The sequence below is a fragment of the Hippopotamus amphibius genome, chromosome 11 (assembly GCF_030028045.1).
Source record: "Hippopotamus amphibius kiboko isolate mHipAmp2 chromosome 11, mHipAmp2.hap2, whole genome shotgun sequence".
NCBI classification, from domain to species: domain Eukaryota; kingdom Metazoa; phylum Chordata; class Mammalia; order Artiodactyla; family Hippopotamidae; genus Hippopotamus; species Hippopotamus amphibius.
Window position 1 is genome coordinate 26,461,290 of NC_080196.1, and position 18,823 is coordinate 26,480,112.

Sequence of the window (18,823 nt, forward strand, 5' to 3'; positions counted from 1 at the left end):
TTAGGTTGTTCCTCCTCTGAGGAATCTTACCCGTCTTTGGCTAACCAGCCATCCCTCAGGACCAAACAGGGTGATATTAGTCTCCACGCCCCGCACCCTCAGCTCCTCCACTGCTCAAGCAGGACATTCTGAATCCCATCGCTCGGCCCACATACTTCAACATTTTCAAGGTTTCAGAAAGGTTCCAGAATGTCTTCCCACAGTAACCCCCACAACAAAGAGTTATCAGGTTCGAAATGTCAGTATTGCCAAGGTTTTAGAGGAATCTAATTATCATTTGATAATATTTGAAGATATAAAATACGTACTGGATTATTAATCTCTATGGATACTTAGATTTTAAAAAAGACTTCCAGACACATCTGGTTGTGATGTTCACCTCTTGGAACACACCCCAGGTTAGCGAATTTATGAAGGCGTATCCATGGAAACAACTCTAAGCCATCTATCCCTCCTGCCCCAACACAGGTACATGGAAGACAAGGTCCTAACCACTGGCTACAGGTGACAACGGTTCCTACTAAGGCCTTCCCACCCGGGGCTAGCGGTGAGGAAGGAAGCCCAAAGTAGAGGGTGAAAGTGATGATCTTCTTGCGATTCCCCAAGGTCAAGCTTTATTTCCGCAAGGTCACTAATGGCTCCTACATTTTGTTTTTGTTTGTATGTCGGTGCTTGCCAACATGTGAATGAAACAGGCTTTTCTGGCACACAAGCACTGATTTTTCTCTCTTTAATGGTCAGTATTACTGTCCTTTATTTTTTAGTGTCAGAAAATAGCCTCCTGGTCTAAACTGCTTGGGTGGACTGATCCAACCGTGTTAAGAGTCTTTGAGAGAAAAATTCTCGAGCGCGTCTGAGGACAGTTGGATAGACGGAAACCTGTGGGCAACCTGACTTTATCATGGAACCCGAGAACGTTGATTCTGAGGACAAAGAGACATTAAGCTGGGATATTAATGATATGAAGCTGCCACAGGTATGTACTCTCTTCAGCACTGCCTTCAGCATGTGGCTGTGAAGCCTTGACCAGTAACTTGCTAAGACCCAGATGGAACTTGGTGAGGGTCCAAGCTGGGGAAACACTTCTCTTCCAGAGCTTCAGCTGGACATCTGATTGAGGACTTTTAAGAGGAGATGCTAAGACCTATGATTTGAACAGGACCTTACCAACCAGACTCGCCTGGTTACAGACTGAAGCAAAGAAGATGTTACTTCCCTTCTCTTTCAAAGTTGGCTTGGCTTAGATGGCACCTGCCTGGCTAGCTAGTAGAATAAAATCCACCATAATGTGTTTGTCCATAGATTGACTCTCTGTAACGCACAAGCTCCCATACAGCCTTATTTGCTATAGTAACGAGTTTAACCTAAATCTGTCATTGGAATGTCCCAGTAAGAGTGCTCTTCTAGAACTTTTGTAACTAGTATGCAGTCCACGCACACTGGGCTGTTCTCCAGCTACAGAGTGACTTCATTTCATGTTTTCTTTGCCTTATCTTTGGCAATTCATGTTTTTTTTTTTTTTGGCTGAGTTGGGTCTTAGTTGTGGCATGAGGGATCTTTTGTTGTGGCATGTGAGCTTCTCTCTAGTTGTGCTGTGCGGGTTTTCTCTTCTCTAGCTGTGGAGCACAGGCTCCAAGGCACATGGGCTCTGTAGTTGTGGTGCAGGGGTTCCAGAGAGTGTGGACTCTGTAGTTTGCAGCACACAGGCTCTCTAGTTGAGGCGCACAAGCTCAGTAGTTGTGGCACGTGGGCTTAGCTACGCCAAGGTGTGTGTGTGGGGGGGTGGGGGGGTCTTAGTTCCCTGACCAGGGATCAAACCAGCATCCCCTGAATTAGAAGGCAGATTTTTTATCACTGGACTACCAGGGAAGTTCTGGCAATTGATGTTTTAAACTCTTAATTTGATGGAAAATATTAGTTGTTTCATTAATTATTTACTTATATTTTTTTGGCCATGCTGCGTGGCTTGTAGGATCTTAGTTTCCTCGACCAGGGATTGAACCCGGGCCCCTCAGCAGTGAAAGCCCCAAGTCCTAACCACTGGACTGCCAGGGAATTCCCAACACTACTTGTTTAAAACTGACTTTCTCGACCTCCCTTTTTGGCCTTTCTTCCAGTGAAAAATGTTCCAGTGAAGAATGTTCCAGTGAAGAATGTTTTCACTAGAAGTTGTTAGGAAAGGTGGCTGGGAAGGCTAAGACTGGAGACCACCAGTACCATCTAGTGAAAGGTCAATTTCGTCTCTCTGATTCTGGGGAACAAGAAATTTGAATTATCCCGAGAAGGGGAGAGGGAATGAGATTCCACAGGCTTGATTTATAATCATTCCAGATTTCACTCTAATGAAGGCTTCCAGATCATTCCAAATTTCCCTCCAGTGAAATGTTTCTTTTATGGATTTTTTTCCCCCACTCCCCACCGCACCCCCTCCCCCCCAAGCCGTGCAGCATGCAGGATGTTAATTCCCCAATCAGGGATTGAACCCGTGCTGCTGCAATGGAAGCCCAGAGTCTTAACCACTGGATGGACAGGGAAGTCCCTGAAGAATTTCTTTTGTTTCTTTTTATGCTTCCCCTTAAATCTCCTCCCCCATTATCTCTGGGTAGGTCTTAGAAGAGCTGGGAAACACCAAGTATGCCCTACTTTCCATTCCTTTAAGGATGGTTGAATACACCACAGCTAAATCACGCACATTTTAAGAATTTGTCTTTGTAGTTGCTTGTAATTGGTTTACAATAGTTATAGCTGTTTTAGGGGAAATTTTAAGGTAAATTTTTTTCATAAATTTGTTTATTTCTTGGCTGTGTTGGGTCTTTGTTGCTGCACACGGGCTTTCTCTAGTTGCAGGGGCTTTCTCTAGTTGCGGTGAGCGGGCTCTTCATTACAGTGGCTTCTCTTGTTGCGGAGCATGGGCTCTAGGCGCATGGGCTTCAGTAGTTGCGGCATGTGGGCTCAATAGATGTGGCTCACGGGCTCTAAAGCGCAGGCTCAGTAGTTGTGGCCCACAGGCTTAGTTGCTCCGTGGCATGTGGGATCTTCCTGGAGCAGGGCTCGAACCCGTGTCCCCTGTATTGGCAGGCAGATTCTTAACCACTGAGCCACCTAGGAAGCCCATAAGGTAAATTTTAATTAATCCTGGCGCAGGGACCCATATTCCTAATTCATGTTTTTTTAAAGCGCTTTATTGGAATATAATTGCTTTACGTTGTTGTGCCAGTTTTTGCTGTACAACAAAGTGAATCATCTGTATTTATGCATATATCCCTATATCCCCTCCCTCCCGCGACTCCCTCCCACATATTCCTAATTCATGATTGCAGCTTCCAAATAGAGAAGCTGGGCATCCTCAAAAACAAGAGTTGAAAGATGCAGGTACATAAATGATTTTGCAAAATCACATCCTAGAGCAGGGGCTTTAACGGGGCCTAAGAACTCTCTGAAATGGCAGGCAACACTGTACTAACACTTATTTTTTCTGGGACAGGATTCATATCATTCATCAAATCTGTAGACAAAAGGAAGAACCACTTCCCTGGAGGGGATCTCAGGGCTCATAAAAGTTCATGTTCCAACATGAATTTTCCAAAACGCAAGCATTCCCAGCTACTCAAGACATTAAACTGAGACATTTACAATGAAAATACACATTCAGTTTTGGAAGTGTATCATTTTTAGTTCGTAGGAAAAGTTTGATTGCTCATGGAAATAGGTAAGTGCCCTTCAGTTTGTTAAATAGGCCAGGGAAATGATTAAAAGAGCAAATGTTCCTTAGTATTTTCTGAGCAGAGTCAACACCATCCTCATCTGGGTTTATGCTGGCTTTGGAATCCTATCAAGACTCAGTTGAGATGAAAAATAAAAGGTCTTGGAAGGATTTCCAAGCACAGTAGATTTTATATTGCAAGAGTGTTTCTGAAGGCAGAGTGGTGTATGGTGAGAAGCGCGGGGCTAGGAAAGCAAGCCCTGGCTTTGAATTCCAGTCCTGCCTCTTTTTATGTGTGGAATTTCATGGAGTGGTTTAGCCTTTCGGAGGCTCCCTTTCCTCTTCTGAAAATGAGGTGGTTGCACTAAATGGTATCTTATGGACCCTTTTAGTTCTAAGGGTCTAGGATTCGGCAACCTGAGATTTGGAAGATGGCCTGCACCCTAGAATGGGGGCTGGGTGCCCACCACCATGCCTGGCACATGTTAAACACAAAGGACAAATACAAAATTCACGAATGATTGGCTCCATGTCTTATCATCTGTGTGACTCTAAACAAATCTATTTTCTTAAGTCTTCATTAGCTCCTCTGTAAAATGAAAATAGTAATTCCTTATATACCCTGCTTAAATCTCTAAGCTGTTTAGAACAATTGTGTTCCCAAAATGTGTTCTGTAGTGTGTAAGTTACAAGGATTTTTTTTTTTAAAGGTTTTCCGGCTGTACTGGTTCTTTTTTGTGGTGCTCAGGCTTCTCAGTTCAGTGGCTTCTCTTGTTGCTCTAGGTGCGCGGGCTTCAGTGGTTGTGGCATGTGGGCTCCATAGTTGTAGCTCACGGGCTCTAGAGCACAGACTCAGTAGTTGTGGTACACAGGCTTAATTGCTCTGCGGCATGTGAGATCTTCCCGGGCCAGGGCTCGAACCCATGTCCCCTGCATTGGCAGGCAGATTCTTAACCACTGCTCCACCAGGGAAGCCCCAGTTACAAGGAATTTTAATGGATGCTGTGAAGGAAGAAAGGAAAGACTAGGTTCAACGACATTAAGCCAATTTCTTCTTCTTCTTCTTCTTCTTCTTCCTTCTTCTTTCTTCTTCTTCTTCTTCTTCTTCTTCTTCTTCTTCTTCTTCTTCTTCTTCTTCTTCTTCTTCTTCTTCTTCTTCTCCTTCTCCTTCTCCTTCTCCTTCTCCTTCTCCTTCTCCTTCTCCTTCTCCTTCTCCTTCTCCTTCTCCTTCTCCTTCTCCTTCTTCTTCTTCTTCTTCTTCTTCTTCTTCTTCTTCCCCTTCCTCTTCCTCTTCCTCTTCTTCTTCTTCCTCTTCCTCCCTCTTCCTCCTCTTCCTCCTCTCCTTCTTCTTCTTCTTCTTGCCATACCGCACATCATGTGGGATCTTAGTTCCCCCATCAGGGATAAAAGCTGTGCCCCCTGCCATGGAAGCTCAGAGTCCTAACCACTGGACCACCAGGGAATTCCCTAAGCCAGTTTCTCTACTTCAGGCCTGGTGCCTTTCCTACTGCACTGGCGGCTCTCCCAGGAGGAAGCTGTGTTGGCTTTATTGCCCTAACTTATTTTTGACCACAGAGCCCTCTTTTCATGGAGCCCCTCAAGCAATGAGTGTTCCTCAGACCATCTGTTTGAGCATTAGAACATATGTTTTAAAGGATTACATCTATAATAAAATCACTGGCTTATTATCATACATTTCCCCAGTTTCATTCTCTGTCCTACCCGTACAAAGACTTTGTAGTTTATTGTTCATATTTTTATATTTTTGCCAGGGTTCCTGCAAATTCCTGTAGCTTGTAGACAAATTCCTTTCTTATTAATCCACTCACCTGCTTCAAGTTTTGAGATGGTTACCTGAGTGCTCATTGCATCTTCTGGTCCTGGAAACTCCATAGCCCTTTATACATCCCATATCCCTTTCTACATAGGTCAAGATCTATGGGTTAATTTTTGGCAACAGTGAATGATGACATCCTCATCAGGTTATCAGAGATATCTGAGTGACTGGGATGTGCAAGACACCATAGCAGGCTCAGGGACACAGGGGCTGTTAAGTTATGTTAACTTTCACGGAAGGGCTCATAATCTTCTGGGCCAGTGGAACAAGATCAGCGTCCAAACAGAGAATTGATGCCATATGTAAAAACGCCAGAGGCGCTGAAAGAGGGCATATGTAATTCAGCATGACTCAGGCATGGCGAGCAAGGCAGAACATCTGGCAAAAGGCTCTCTCTGGACAAGTACATTGTAAAACATGATTAGGGCAGGCGAAGGTTAGACGATCAAGGCAGTGTAGAACACTTTGAAGGCTCTTCAAAGGCTACATATGGGGAAGCTGTGCACAGACATTCAGCAAAGAGATCTGGGAGGCTACCAGCCTGAAAGGTGGTTTGGATGCAGGTTATCCTAAGAGGATTGGGTTATTTTAAAGGCACTGGGAAGCCAGTAGGCTTGTTGGGCTGGAAAGCATGCTGATCAGATCTAGGGCTTAGAGAGTCTCTTGCCATCACTGAATTTATTTCATGTGTCCTTCTCTCTTCTTTCAGCTGCATGTCTTTCTAAATCATTTCACTCATTTCCAATCACTGGTCTAACTCATGGTTATTTTGATACTATTTATCCTTTATCCAGCCTCCAGGAAGTCAACCCAGAACTGCAGGTGCTTAACTTACTAGAAACCATCATTGATAGGGCCTTCCTTGGTGGTCCAGTGGTTAAAACTCTGCCCTTCCATTGCAGGGATGCACGGGTTTGATCCCTGGTCTGGGAACTAAAATCCCACATGCCATGCTGTGTGGCCAAAAGAGTTTTTTTAAAAATCATTGACAAAATCCTCTTTATTCCAGACCAATATAATACACGAATTTTGCTTTCCTTTCTTATTCCTTTAAACTACATTTGCATTTTAAAAGTTCAAATACAATTGCTATAGGGTTTGCTTGGTCCAAACAGCACATCTGGGGTTGAGTTAGTCCTGCCTTTATTAAAAATCTATACTGCATGGTTCATTGCACAAATACTTCTCATTAATACCAATTATAATACTTGAGAGCCGTGAATCTCTAAAACATTTCTTTTTTCACTCTGGTTGAAAATCGGGGAGAAAACCAATTCCTTTTTCTCCTAAATGATATCCACTGAGCACGGAGATGGGAGCAGCCACTCTGCTCCCAACACCTGCCAGGTTCTCTGAGCAGAAGCACCAAGTGTTCCAATAGCCCCCCAGCAGACCCGCAAATCATCTTGCTCCCTTCACAAGCAGTTTGCAGATTAAACCCATGACCAAAGCCACACCAAGCCATTAACTCACACAATTCCAAGGTTTAAGGATATTTTTTGTAGAGAAACCCTAAAACTATACATAGGCTAAACAGAAGTACAGGGCCACCTAAAGTCTGGCAGTTCAACCCCAAAGAGGCCACATCTCTGATGAGTTCATCCCTGGACCATGATTTTAATCAGCACAATTTCCTTTGCCTCAATCTTATGAGCAGAGGTGAATCTTTGCACTCATGCTGTGAATTTGTGTGGGTACATGTAATCAGAACAAGCTAGTTGTAATCAGATGTGTCCTGGCGTGAGGGAGCTAAGGGGTAAACCAGATTCTGAATTTCTGGTCAATTATTATCTGACTGCATGATCAGGTCACCTTGTTGCTGCTCTGACGGGGACACTCGTGACTTTGTCCTCTTTTTCCAGCATTCTCCTTGATCTCAAGGTCATTTGAACTCCCGGGACAGTGCCACCTCTATGGACCCTGTGGTCATTGGGTCCCCTCACTTTTGGGGCCAGAATTCTTCTGCTACCCTGTGCTTCTGGGGTGATGGGGTTGGTAGCCGAGACTCTCCCTGGGTGCCTGCCAGCAGGTCCCTTGCTTAGCCAGGTGGAGTTGGAAAGGGAGAAAAGAAAAGAGAGGGCGAGGTGACGGAGTTTGAAAGCTGGGGCACTGCCCCACCTTAGTGTTGTCTGAGCAAATAAGGAACTTTTTGTCCTGCATCTTGACCCTTTAACAATGGTAGGAAATTGCAAGATTAGCCAAAGGAGTAATGCTTAAGTTAACTCAAAAGCATTTTGTTGAATTGAATTTCTCCCTTTGAAAACACTTGCAGTTGGATTTCCAGTTGACTCGGAGAGATAAGTTCCTGAAAAGTTGAAGGTAAATCAAAATGCTGGATGAATTTTTTTTTCTGTATTCCATAAGTAACATCCAATTTTTCTCTCTCTCTGATTTGCTTAAAAATGTATCTGTTTACTAGCCCTGTTTTATTTGGAGACATTTATTTACAAGGAATTAATGTTATTCTTATTAAAGAAAACCTGGCAGATAATTGCTTTACATTAAAATAGATTATATTCCAAGGGAAAAATCAAATTTAATATAATAACATGATAATGTAAATATTTTTGATACCTCATTTCAAGTTTTTTATTTTAATTCATCAGTTTTATGTAATAGTGTATATTTAATTCTGAAGATACCCTATTAAAACTTCAAGTAGTTAAATAAATGAGAATGTGGGCAGAACGAAGAGTGCTCTGATTGCACAATGTCAAAGATTTGAGTGAGTTAGAGGATTAAGTCTCTTAGGGAAAAAATTACATACAGACATCGCAGAAATCTTCGTTAGACCCCCAATGATATTACCCATGAGATTATGAAATATAACTTTGTTATATTTACATGTTGGAAACCTTAAGAATAGTCCCTTTAAATTATAAACTTCTTAACCAAGAGGAAAAACAAAGAGTTACTCATGAAAAGTTAGAAATTAAAATAAGCAGAAGATCTGAAAAGGAGAAAATAATTTGTGGGGATTTGCTAAACAGGATTAAGAAATAGTTATTCTTTCTTTTAAAATTTTACTGGACACAGGTTCAATCCCTGTTCCTGGAAGATCCCACATGCCGTGGAGCAACTAAGCCCGTGCACCACAACTTCTGAGCTGCAACAAAGAGTAGCCCCTGCTCACCACAACTAGAGAAAGCCTGCATGCAGCCACGAAGACACAATGTAGCCAAAAATAAATAAATAAATAAACAAATAATAAATCAATCTTTAAAAAAATCTTTTAAATAAATCTTTAAAAATCTCAATAATGTTAAAATAATATGAAACACAGAATGTGTTCTCCAACTACAATGGATGCAAACTAGAAATTAACAGCAAAAGGCAACAGGAAAATCTGTAAATACATGGAAACTAAACAGTATATTTCTAAATAATCCATCAAAGAGGAAACCTCAAAGGGAGATCAAAATATATATTAAACTGAGAGAGAAAAGACAGTGGAGGTCATTCTTCCTCCACAGACAGGGTGTCCTTGCTCTAACTGAAGCATCTGAGCTGCTCTCACAGACACTGTCTGCTCCTCCTGGTTTGTGGAATCTATGCCACTGCCCAGCCTGAAGGGGCCCCTCACTTTTAAAACATGAAAATCTCAGCTTTCCTTCAAGTCTACCTCACCCTTTTCTCTGTTGCCCTGACACCTGTTCTTCGTATTTGAATAATTCAAATCCATGTTCCAAATTGCTAAAGGTCCACATTTTAACATTTTAACCTACATTTTTATTATTTCAGAAGGTAAAATATTGTGCTTTCTGTGGCATTTGTGTAGCAGAAGACAAGAGAGCACTGTTTAGAGCTTTAGGTCAGAAGGAAGAGAAGAAATGGTGGGTGGAGGCAGGAGACAGAGCTGCCCCAGGGGTTGCCTGAGGTTTTCTCCTCACCCCGGGCATGGAGTCTTATCCAGCTCAGAATTACCAGGGAAGTGGGGGAGAGAGGGAAAGAACTGGAAAAAACAGGCAGCTCATTCAGCATCTCAGCCCAGCCGGGCCTCTTTCCTAGACACTTGACTGTAGTTGCCTGATGGACCAGAGGTGACTCCTCCAGACACCACCCCCTTTCTCCCTAATCTTCTAGAGCAATGTCCCCTTCTCACACCGCAGGGTGAGCGTTGTCACTGCTCTGAGAAAGAAGGTCATGAACAAGAGTTGCACCGATTAAGCTTTTGTTTTATAGGGGCTTGGACTCCTGTCTTGCATTTGGCTTAACAAGGTTTAAAGCAGGAAGTGACCACTCTGGGGATCATCTCTCTCCTGAAAGCTGGTGGCCCTCACAACCATACTGGCTGGTGTGTGTGGCCCCAGATCTGATAGAGTAACAGCTAACACTGATGTGGAACTTGCTTTGTGCCAGGCACTGGTTTTATTTTATTTTATTTTATTTTTAAAAATTGAAGTATGGTTGATTTACAACATTGCATTAGTTTCTGGTATACAGCAAAGTGATTCATGTATGTACATATATATATGTATGTATGTATGTGTGTATATACATATATATATATTCTTTTTCATATCTTTTCCATTATGGTTTATAGGATATTGAATATATTTCCTATGCCAGGTACTATTTTTGTTTTTGTTGTCTTTTCCATTATAGTTTATTAAAAGATATAGCATATAATTCCCTGTGCTGTACAGTAGGGCCTTCCTATATATCTATTATATATAGAGTAGTTTGTATCTGCTAATCCCAAACTCCTAGTTATCCATCCCCTCTTTCCCCTTTGGTAACCATAAGTTTGTTTTCTATATCTGTAAGTCTATTTCTGTTTTGTAAATAAGTTCATTTGCCTCATTTTTTTAGACTCCACATATAAGTGATATCGTATGGTATTTGCCTTTCTCTGTCTGACTTCCTTCACTTAGTATGATACTCTCTAGGTCCATCCATGTTGCTGCAAATGGCATAATTTCATTCTATTTTTATGGCTAATATTCCACTGTATGTAGTTACCACACCTCCTTCATCCATTCATCTGCTGACGGACACTTGGGTGGCTTCCACGTTTTGGCTGTTATGAATAGCAGGCACTGTTTTGAATGCTCTGTGTGTTAACTCATTCAATCTTCATAACATCCCTGTCAGGCAGGTACTCCTGTGGCCTCCATCTGGTAGAGCAGGAAGTGGAGCCCTGAGAGGGAAGGAACTGTCAAAAGGCCTGCACCCAGGCCAAGTGCCTCCACGGGCTGTGCTCTTACCAGGAGTCGGTAAGCTCTCTGTGAAGGGCCAGATAGGAAATATTTTAGGCTTTCGGGACCATACAGTCTCAGCTGCAACTACTGGACTCTGCTCTGGGGTGTAAATGTATCCACAGACAACACTTAAATGAATGAACATGGCTGGGTTCCAATAAAACTTTATTTACAGAATTAGGCATTGGGCTGGATTTGGCCCGTGGCCCTAGTTTGCAGACCCCAGCTTTTCGCTATTAACTAGTACTTTCACTAGTACTACCTCTCATGTACATAAAACCTCTCATTTCTATTTCCTCAGACCAACCTCAGGTCCCATGAAATTCCGTACAAGTGACAGCTATCATTAGTTATATAAAACTTACAGCTTACAATGCATCTGCTCTTCATGGTACTTTTGTGAAGCATGTTTTATCAATGTCCCCATTTTAGAGAAGAGCAAAATGCAGCTTCAGAGACACTTGCCTGCCCCGCGTCTCATATGACAAAGTCCTTTGGCTTGTTCGAAACTTGAAATCTAACTGGAGACACACCGACTTCCCTGAGCTGCCTTCCATCCTGATGACATTTGCTTTTTTCTTCCTCAAACGTCTTGTCTTTCCCTTCTCATATCCTATGCTGTGTTTTCTTGTTGGGGAACCAAGGAGAGGCACCCTGATCTCTCCTCCTGGAGCTTCTAGAATCTTTCATCCTAAACTTCTAGAATCTTCCACCCTAACCTTCTAGAATCTTCTTGATGAAAAATGTTCTTACCCCAAGTCTCAGGAAGCTGCAGAGGTGGGCACAGCCTAAGTTTGACTACTGAGACCCCTTAATGATCCTCACTCTAAGAATCTGTCACACACCATATCCTTGTGAGCCACAGCTTCAGGGACTAACATTTATTCAGCGCTCCCTCCATGCCAGGTGCTGTGCTAAGTAATTTTTATATATTATAATATATGTTATAAAATCTTATGTGTTATAATTTTACATATTATCCTATTTAATTCTCAGACCCACCTGAGGTAGGCAGGTCTAGTTATCCCTATTATACAGATGAAGAAACTGAGGCACAGGAAGCCAAATAACTTATGCTATAAGGATTGAGTGTCCTATGTCTCTGCCCACTTAAAGGAGAGTTTAGTTAGCTATTCATGGGCAAGGAATTGTGCCCGTCCTGGGCAAGAACATAGATGTTTCCAGTCAAAGTAAACTTTTCCGGACCCCTCTGCCCTGTTTGAGGTGCAAGAACATGAGAGTAGAGCAAAGGGGAGAGAATCTCTACGGGGGGGTGGAAGCAGCTCTCCCGCCTTCCACCACGTACCTCCCTGGGAAGGCTTTGCATAAACCCACCGCTTTCCCAACAAGGTAACCACTGTGCAGCCAGAGACTTTATCTCGCTGCCTTGCCCCAGTGCTGTCCACAGTCATTGTGCAAGAGCACAGTCATGTTACTTCACCCTCCAACATCCTCAGCGAGAAATGGTCCTCACGCTTATCACCAAAGGCTAGAGCAACATCAGTCAGGTAGAGGGGCTGCATCACAGCTCATTCTGGTCCAGGGAGCAGATATTGGGTGGACCCAGCAATCACGTGGTCACGGCTGTGCCGGGCGCGCTCAGACCCCCCACGACGGAGTGACATCCAGCTTGGTCTTTGCAGCTCCCGAGGGCCAAAACCACTTTTAGGCACAGGGGCGTTTTCCAGTTGAAACTGTATTCCTATTCTTTGTGTTTTCCTCAGAATGTGAAAAAGACAGACTGGTTCCAGGAATGGCCGGATGCCTACGAGAAGCACATCTACAGCTCGGAGGACAGGAACGCGCAGAGGCACATGAGCAGCTGGGCCATGCGCAACACCAACAACCACAACTCCCGCATCCTCAAGAAGTCGTGCCTGGGCGTGGTGGTCTGCAGCCGCGACTGCGCTGCCGCCCAGGGCCGCAAGGTCTACCTGAGGCCCGCCATCTGCGACAAGGCACGGCAGAAGCAGCAGAGTGAGTGCGGCCCCTGTCCCGAGGGGCCACGACGTCCCCGCCCCTCCCAAGGGCCCACCCTTCGCACGGGTGGGTGGTGGAGACCAAGGCCGTTCCTGTGGATCATTTAAAGGAGCGCCAACCAGCCCCTGGGCCCCGGATCCATCCCAAGGACCTGCCACGCCCAGGGCATCCCCCGTTAACTTCCCTTGGGTTCAGGCGCCTGACTCGGGGCCTCTGTTAAAAGGAAGGCCCATCCCTTGGGGAACTAACATTAACTCACCAGCAAACCCACGTAACGTTTAAGAGAAAGTTGTGTGTCACGCTTGCCACCTGACACCTTGGGGAATGCGGTCCTCAAAATGCTCTTAGTGAGCGCTTTGATCTGGAGTGGGAGCCGGGACTGAATCTGAGGTTAGACTCAATTCTATGCCATTTCGGTTCATGCCATAAACACATGCTGAGATAATTCTTCATTTTGTTTTTCCTTTTTATCATATTATGAGATTGTGAAATAGATGCATTCGGCATTCCCTGTGCCTTGCCCACTTCAGACCTCAAGGTACTTCATGTTCTTTCCTTGTAATTTGTTTTCAAAACTTGCTCTCAGGGAAGGATCTGGTATCATTTACACTTTAGTGAAAATTTAGTAGCTGCATTCTCTCCGTCATGTGGTTTTGCTCCTTGACCCTTAGTTCTAATTGTGAAGTGAAAGAATTCTTTCTGCTTCTCTACAAAGAATTTCAAGTATTAGTAAGTAAGCAGGGAGGGGTTTCTTTTGCTCAAAAGAGCTCCCCTGACCTGTAAAATATCCCACTCTGTAGGCAACTGCTTCCTCTACCACGTGTGAGAGCGCCTTGGGCTGCTTTGGTGGTCTGACCTCCTAGGCTCAGGGGTCGTGCCCAGTAGATGGAAGCCTATAAAACTGGACCCAGGCGGATTCTCTGCCACCCGGAGTCTGAAATCAGCAGGGCTGCACAGACTCAGGGGTCCACTGGCCTGACTCAGCCAGGCACGGCCATCTTCCTCTGCTCTCTCGTAGGGAAACGCTGTCCCAACTGCGATGGGCCCCTGAAGCTCATTCCCTGCCGAGGCCACGGGGGCTTCCCCGTCACTAACTTCTGGAGGCACGACGGACGCTTCATATTTTTCCAGGTTGGATCTGAGTTAGAGATTCCATTTCTCTATAATTCAGGAACCGTTCACAGAGCACCAGGAGAAATTTCCTCCAAGAAATGCACAGGTGGAGGGGAGCCTGCCCCCTCCCTGGGGGGACCCTCTGGGCAAGCAAACGTCTACACCTCAGACCTTGAGAGAGGAGTCGGGTGCTGGAGCCCAGGACGGGGGCAGCTGCTTCTGCCTCAGGCTCTGAGGGGGTAATCTGATCAGGCATGCACTGGCCTTCCACAGACCCGGCTCTGACTTTTCACCAGCTCTGTAAACATGGACACATTGCTTTACTCCCCTAAGCCCCAGTTTTCTGTAAAATGTGGTGCTAAGTCCTCACGGGGAAGATGGTAGAAACGGTGGTCTCTGACAGTCAGACTGCCTGAGTTTGAGTCCTGGGTTTAGCTAAACCTGCCTCCGAAAAGAAAATGTTCTGATGTGTAGGATTTGCCAGTTTTGGGGATATAACTATTTCTATCATGGCTGATTTCAAGCTGGTTTGTGGGGTTTTTGGGAAAAAGCTAATTATTTTAATATATATTCTTTCATAATGCTTATATGATCATAAGATTGAACATGGAGTTTCATGGCAAAAGCACATTAGAAAGTAATATTAAAGGTCCTAGAAAATAGAAGATTTTAAGCTTGACAGAGGTTCTCTGGAAAGATCTCTTTGGTAGGAGTGTGCAAGAGGAGATAAAATTTTCTTTCCCTCGTTTCCTCTTTGTTCATTCAGTTCAACAAATTTTTAAAATTTTAATTTTATTGGAGTATCGTTGATTTACAATGATGTGTTAGTTTCAGGTGCGCAGCGAAGTATCATGCCGTTTTTAACAACCAGCTCCCAAAATTCCTGAATGGCCAACAACTGGCTCTCGGCTTGGCCAGCTCTGGCACCCTTTTATTTTTCTTTTTTTTAAAGTTTTTATTTGGGGCAAAATGAGGACTGCAGCCTGGGAGACAGCATTTCAGACAGCTCTGAGAAACTGCTGTTTCTGGCACACTTTGAATCCCAGCTCCCCCACGTACCAGGGGAGGTTTCCCAGGCAGTATAATCCCTATATGCCTCCTGGGGAGGATAAGAGTGGTATGGCCCTCACAGCCTCACGCTGAAGATTCAGGGAAGACGTGTATAATCAGCATGACTTGTCACCACTGTGAGTGTGACTTGGCCAGGCTGGGGAGTGGCACCATGCAAGCCAGGGGCACAGTCAGCGAAGGCAGATGGGCAAGCAGGAGAGTGTATGTTGGGCTTGGGAGGGTCTTAAAAGGATGCTCCACCAAGGGAGAAGGGGAGGTGTGGGATGAATTGGGAGATCAGGATTGACATATCTACACTATTGATACTATATATAAAATAGATAACTAATGAGAACCTGCTGTATAGCACAGCAGACTCGACTCAATACATTGTGGTGACCTAAGTGGGAAGGAAATCCAAAAAAGAGGGGATATATGTATAGGTGTAGCTGATTCACTTTGCTATACAGTAGAAATGAACACAACATCGTCAGGCAACTATACTCCCATAAAAGTTAATTTAAAAAAGGGGGTGCTCCAGTCTTGTCACAGTAGTCAAGGGCAACAGCACCTGGTCCAATGGCAGGGCCCAGAACAGAGCTTTACACAAGGTGAAGTACATCTAGTTATTTACTTCACTGCTTTGTCTCCTTTAAGTCCAAGGGAGAGCATGACCATCCAAAGCCAGAAACCAAATTGGAAGCCGAGGCCAGAAGAGCAATGAAGAAAACGCACTTGGCGTCTTCCTCTGTCTCCTCGAAGCTGAAACAGGGCCCAGAGATAAAGGTAACCTTGCCCCATGCAGCTTCAGAACGCATGGCAACTTGCCACCCCTACAGTGGCAGCAATAGATTTCCCTGTCCCTTTCTACAAATGAAAGCCGAAAATCATATACCTTCAGGCTCACCTATGAATCAGGCAGGGTCTGCCAAAGAAACTGCATCTGTAGGTTTCTTCTTAATTTCTGCCATCTTTGTAGCATACCCTGGACCGTGAAGTCCATATAATTTCAGAATCTTCTTTCCTGCTACAATTAAATAGAGACTTGAATTAGTACTTAACCTATGTTTGGTACTCTATATTTCTGTTAGAACCAAGATGAAACGATCTGCACAAAATATGAGCCTCATGCTTTTTCATTCTTTCTTAAAGCAGATGATTTCCTTAGCGCACTCCACCAAGATAAAGTAACCAAGCAGTTTCTGAAAACAGTGCTCGTCCAGGGATGTGGGGATGCAGGCTTCTCCCTGCAGTCAAACTGAGTTGTGAAGTTCATGGCTTTATGGGCGTCATATTGTAGGTTTGTGGGTTTGTCTGCTTAATAGTGTTACTAATTGCTGTACTTTTTCTACAGTTCAATGTTCCACATTTCAGGAGTACAGAAATGGAGCCAGTCCATCCCTGGAGGCTCTAAAGTACCTTAAGAAAAAAAAATTGTAATTTGAGTCTGTTATAGGGCAGTAGGAATCCTTGAATCCCAATGGCTGGTCCCTCATCCCATCTCCTAGCCCTGGGATAAGTTGAAGGGCATTTCCTCCCACTCACCCTACCTGGTCGCAGTCTCTCCATCCCCATCCTCTTATTAGTCCTTAGTTTGACATAAATAAGAGGATAACTTAATCCTCAACCAGATTCTTTTCTCGTGATTAACTGGAGGACAATATATTTTCTCCATTTATAAAAATAAATTGACCGCCTCATATTCCAGAGATCTGTGATTCAACAAAATGAGTTCAAAGTCTCTTGAGAGAAAAAATAAGCCTTGGACTCATGGAATCTACACAGCACTAAAAAATAGAAAAGTCAAGGAGGGAAATGAGGGTCCCTTGAGAGTTGTACTGAGGATAATATAAAACTTTGAAGCTATGCTTTGATTTTTCTTAAATAGCCCCTTACAAGTTTCTCACAAAGGCAGTTAGACTTGCGTTTGAGGTGAAACATTGTAAACGCACTCCTGTCTGAGTGAAGGGCAATTCGGCCCTTCCTGGTTGGTCAGGTTTCAAATGGGAATGACAGCAGCCTTTAGCTCTTCCAGGCCTTGGGTGCTTGTGCAAAGCCCTGTGTGTGTGTGTGTGTGTGTGTGTGTGTGTGTGTGTGTGCTTCAAGTATGTAAGGAATGAGGAAAATCCACAGGGCAGTAACTTGTGCAGGGTCACTCGTGGGTGCCTGGGGTAGTTGGGTCAGTTTAACTTATTAATGTGAGCTTTCTCTCTTTCTTTTGCAGCCTCTTCCAGGTGAAACACAAAGTTGGGAAAGTTTAACTTGGTCTTTCCAGGAAGGCGTCCAATTGCCTAGTAGTTACAATGGACATTTAATAGGTAACACTCCCCAGCAGAAGGTACTGGATGATGGCTCCTCCTTCTCCGAGGGTTATGGTTTGCAGGGAACCTCTGACCCCGCAGACCCCACTCCCAGCTTGGGCCCCACTGAGCTCTACGAGAATAGTCGGGTCTCCCGCAGCCAAGACCTGCTTCAGCCTCTGGCCTCTGGCGTCTTCTCTGATTACAGTGATCTGCAAACATGGAATAAGAGTGTTGCTTTGGGGAGAAATCCTCTCAATGACAACGGTTGTCCCAGTTACCCTTTTCCTCTGACCAGCTGGCCTTACGACTTCTCCCCTTCCCAGGGCTCTTCAGAACCCTTTCTCCAGCAGATCCCAGTGGAACCACCAGCAGCCAAAACTAGCTGTCACCCCTTATGGCCAAACCAAGGGGGTGAACTTTATGAAGAGAAGGTGCACATGGATTTCAACAGCTACCACCTTTCCACCACGTGCCGTTCACCTCAGGAAGATCCCCTTCTCCTCACCTACACCTCTCAGGCCCATCATCAGTATTCTCTGCCTGGCAAGAGCAGCAAATGGGATTTTGATGAAGAAAGGAGGTACATGGGTTTGGATCACTGCAACAACGAAATGCTTCTAAACCTCTGTCCTTTAAGATGATCTGAGTTGGAACCCTCGTGCCCTGCTGGTGGAATTGTCATTTGGTGCAGTCACTGTGGAAAAGAGTATGGAGAATCTTCAAAAAATTAAAAGTAGAACTACCATATGATCCAGCAATCCCACTTCAAGGTATATATGAAGGAAACAAAATCACTATCCCGAAGAGATATCTGCATCACCATGTTCATAGCAGCATTATTTACAGTAGCCAAGACATGGAAACAGCCTAAGACAGATGAATAGATAAAGAAAATGTGATGTGTGTATACATATATTATTTATATATATATATATAATGAAATACTATTGAAACATAAAGAAGAAGGGAGTCATGTCATTTGCAGCAACATGGATGGACCTTGAGGGCATTATGCTAAGTGAAATAAATCAAAGAAAGAAAGACAAATACTATATGATCTCGCTTAGATGTGGAAAATTTAAAACCCCAGATTCATAGAAATAGAGATCAGATGTGTGTTTGCCAGCGGCAGAGGGTGATGGGTAGGAGAACTCGGTGAAAGTGATCAAAAGGTAGAAACTTCCAGTTTTAGATAAATAAGTTTTGCAGATGTAATGTACAACACAGTGGCTGCAGTTAACAACACCGTATTCTATTTGAAAGTTAAGAAGAGAATCGATCTAAAAAGTTCTCATCACAACGAAAAAAAATATAACTGCATGGTGATGGATATTCACACGTATTGTGGTAAACATTTTGCATATATCAGGGCATCATGTTGTACACCGTAAACTTATACAATGTGATATGTCAATTATATCTCAATAAAATTATACCTCAATGAAACTGAGGGGGGGGAATGACCGAAATCATTCATAGCCACTTAAAAAGCTGCTTTGGGAAACGGCTGAAAGAATTTCTTTAGGAAATAGTTTTCAAAAGGGAACTACAGATAAATCAGAATCATGATGGCTAGCAGAAGGCACGACCTCTCTTCACAAGAGTGATCCATTGTCCTGTCTTCCTCCACTCTAGT

At 43.9% G+C, this 18,823-nt stretch overlaps 1 protein-coding gene across 1 annotated transcript; it reads left to right on the plus strand.

Annotated features, from left to right (window-relative positions):
• The first annotated feature begins 901 nt into the window (after positions 1-901).
• On the plus strand, positions 902-17,828 carry GCM1 (glial cells missing transcription factor 1). The gene is made up of 5 exons (XM_057700618.1): positions 902-976; positions 12,466-12,718; positions 13,740-13,852; positions 15,542-15,670; positions 17,109-17,828. Exons 1-5 carry the CDS (start codon positions 902-904, stop codon positions 17,826-17,828), a joined length of 1,290 nt encoding a protein of 429 aa, XP_057556601.1.
• Positions 17,829-18,823: the final 995 nt, after the last annotated feature.

Bases quoted from the DNA above. Each gene is read 5' to 3' on its own strand.
- GCM1 (XM_057700618.1), top strand. From the start codon at position 902: ATGGAACCCGAGAACGTTGATTCTGAGGACAAAGAGACATTAAGCTGG. The intron at 977-12,465 runs GTATGTACTCTC...TGTTTTCCTCAG, and splicing joins ATGATATGAAGCTGCCACAG to AATGTGAAAAAGACAGACTG. The intron at 15,671-17,108 runs GTAACCTTGCCC...TTTCTTTTGCAG, and splicing joins AACAGGGCCCAGAGATAAAG to CCTCTTCCAGGTGAAACACA.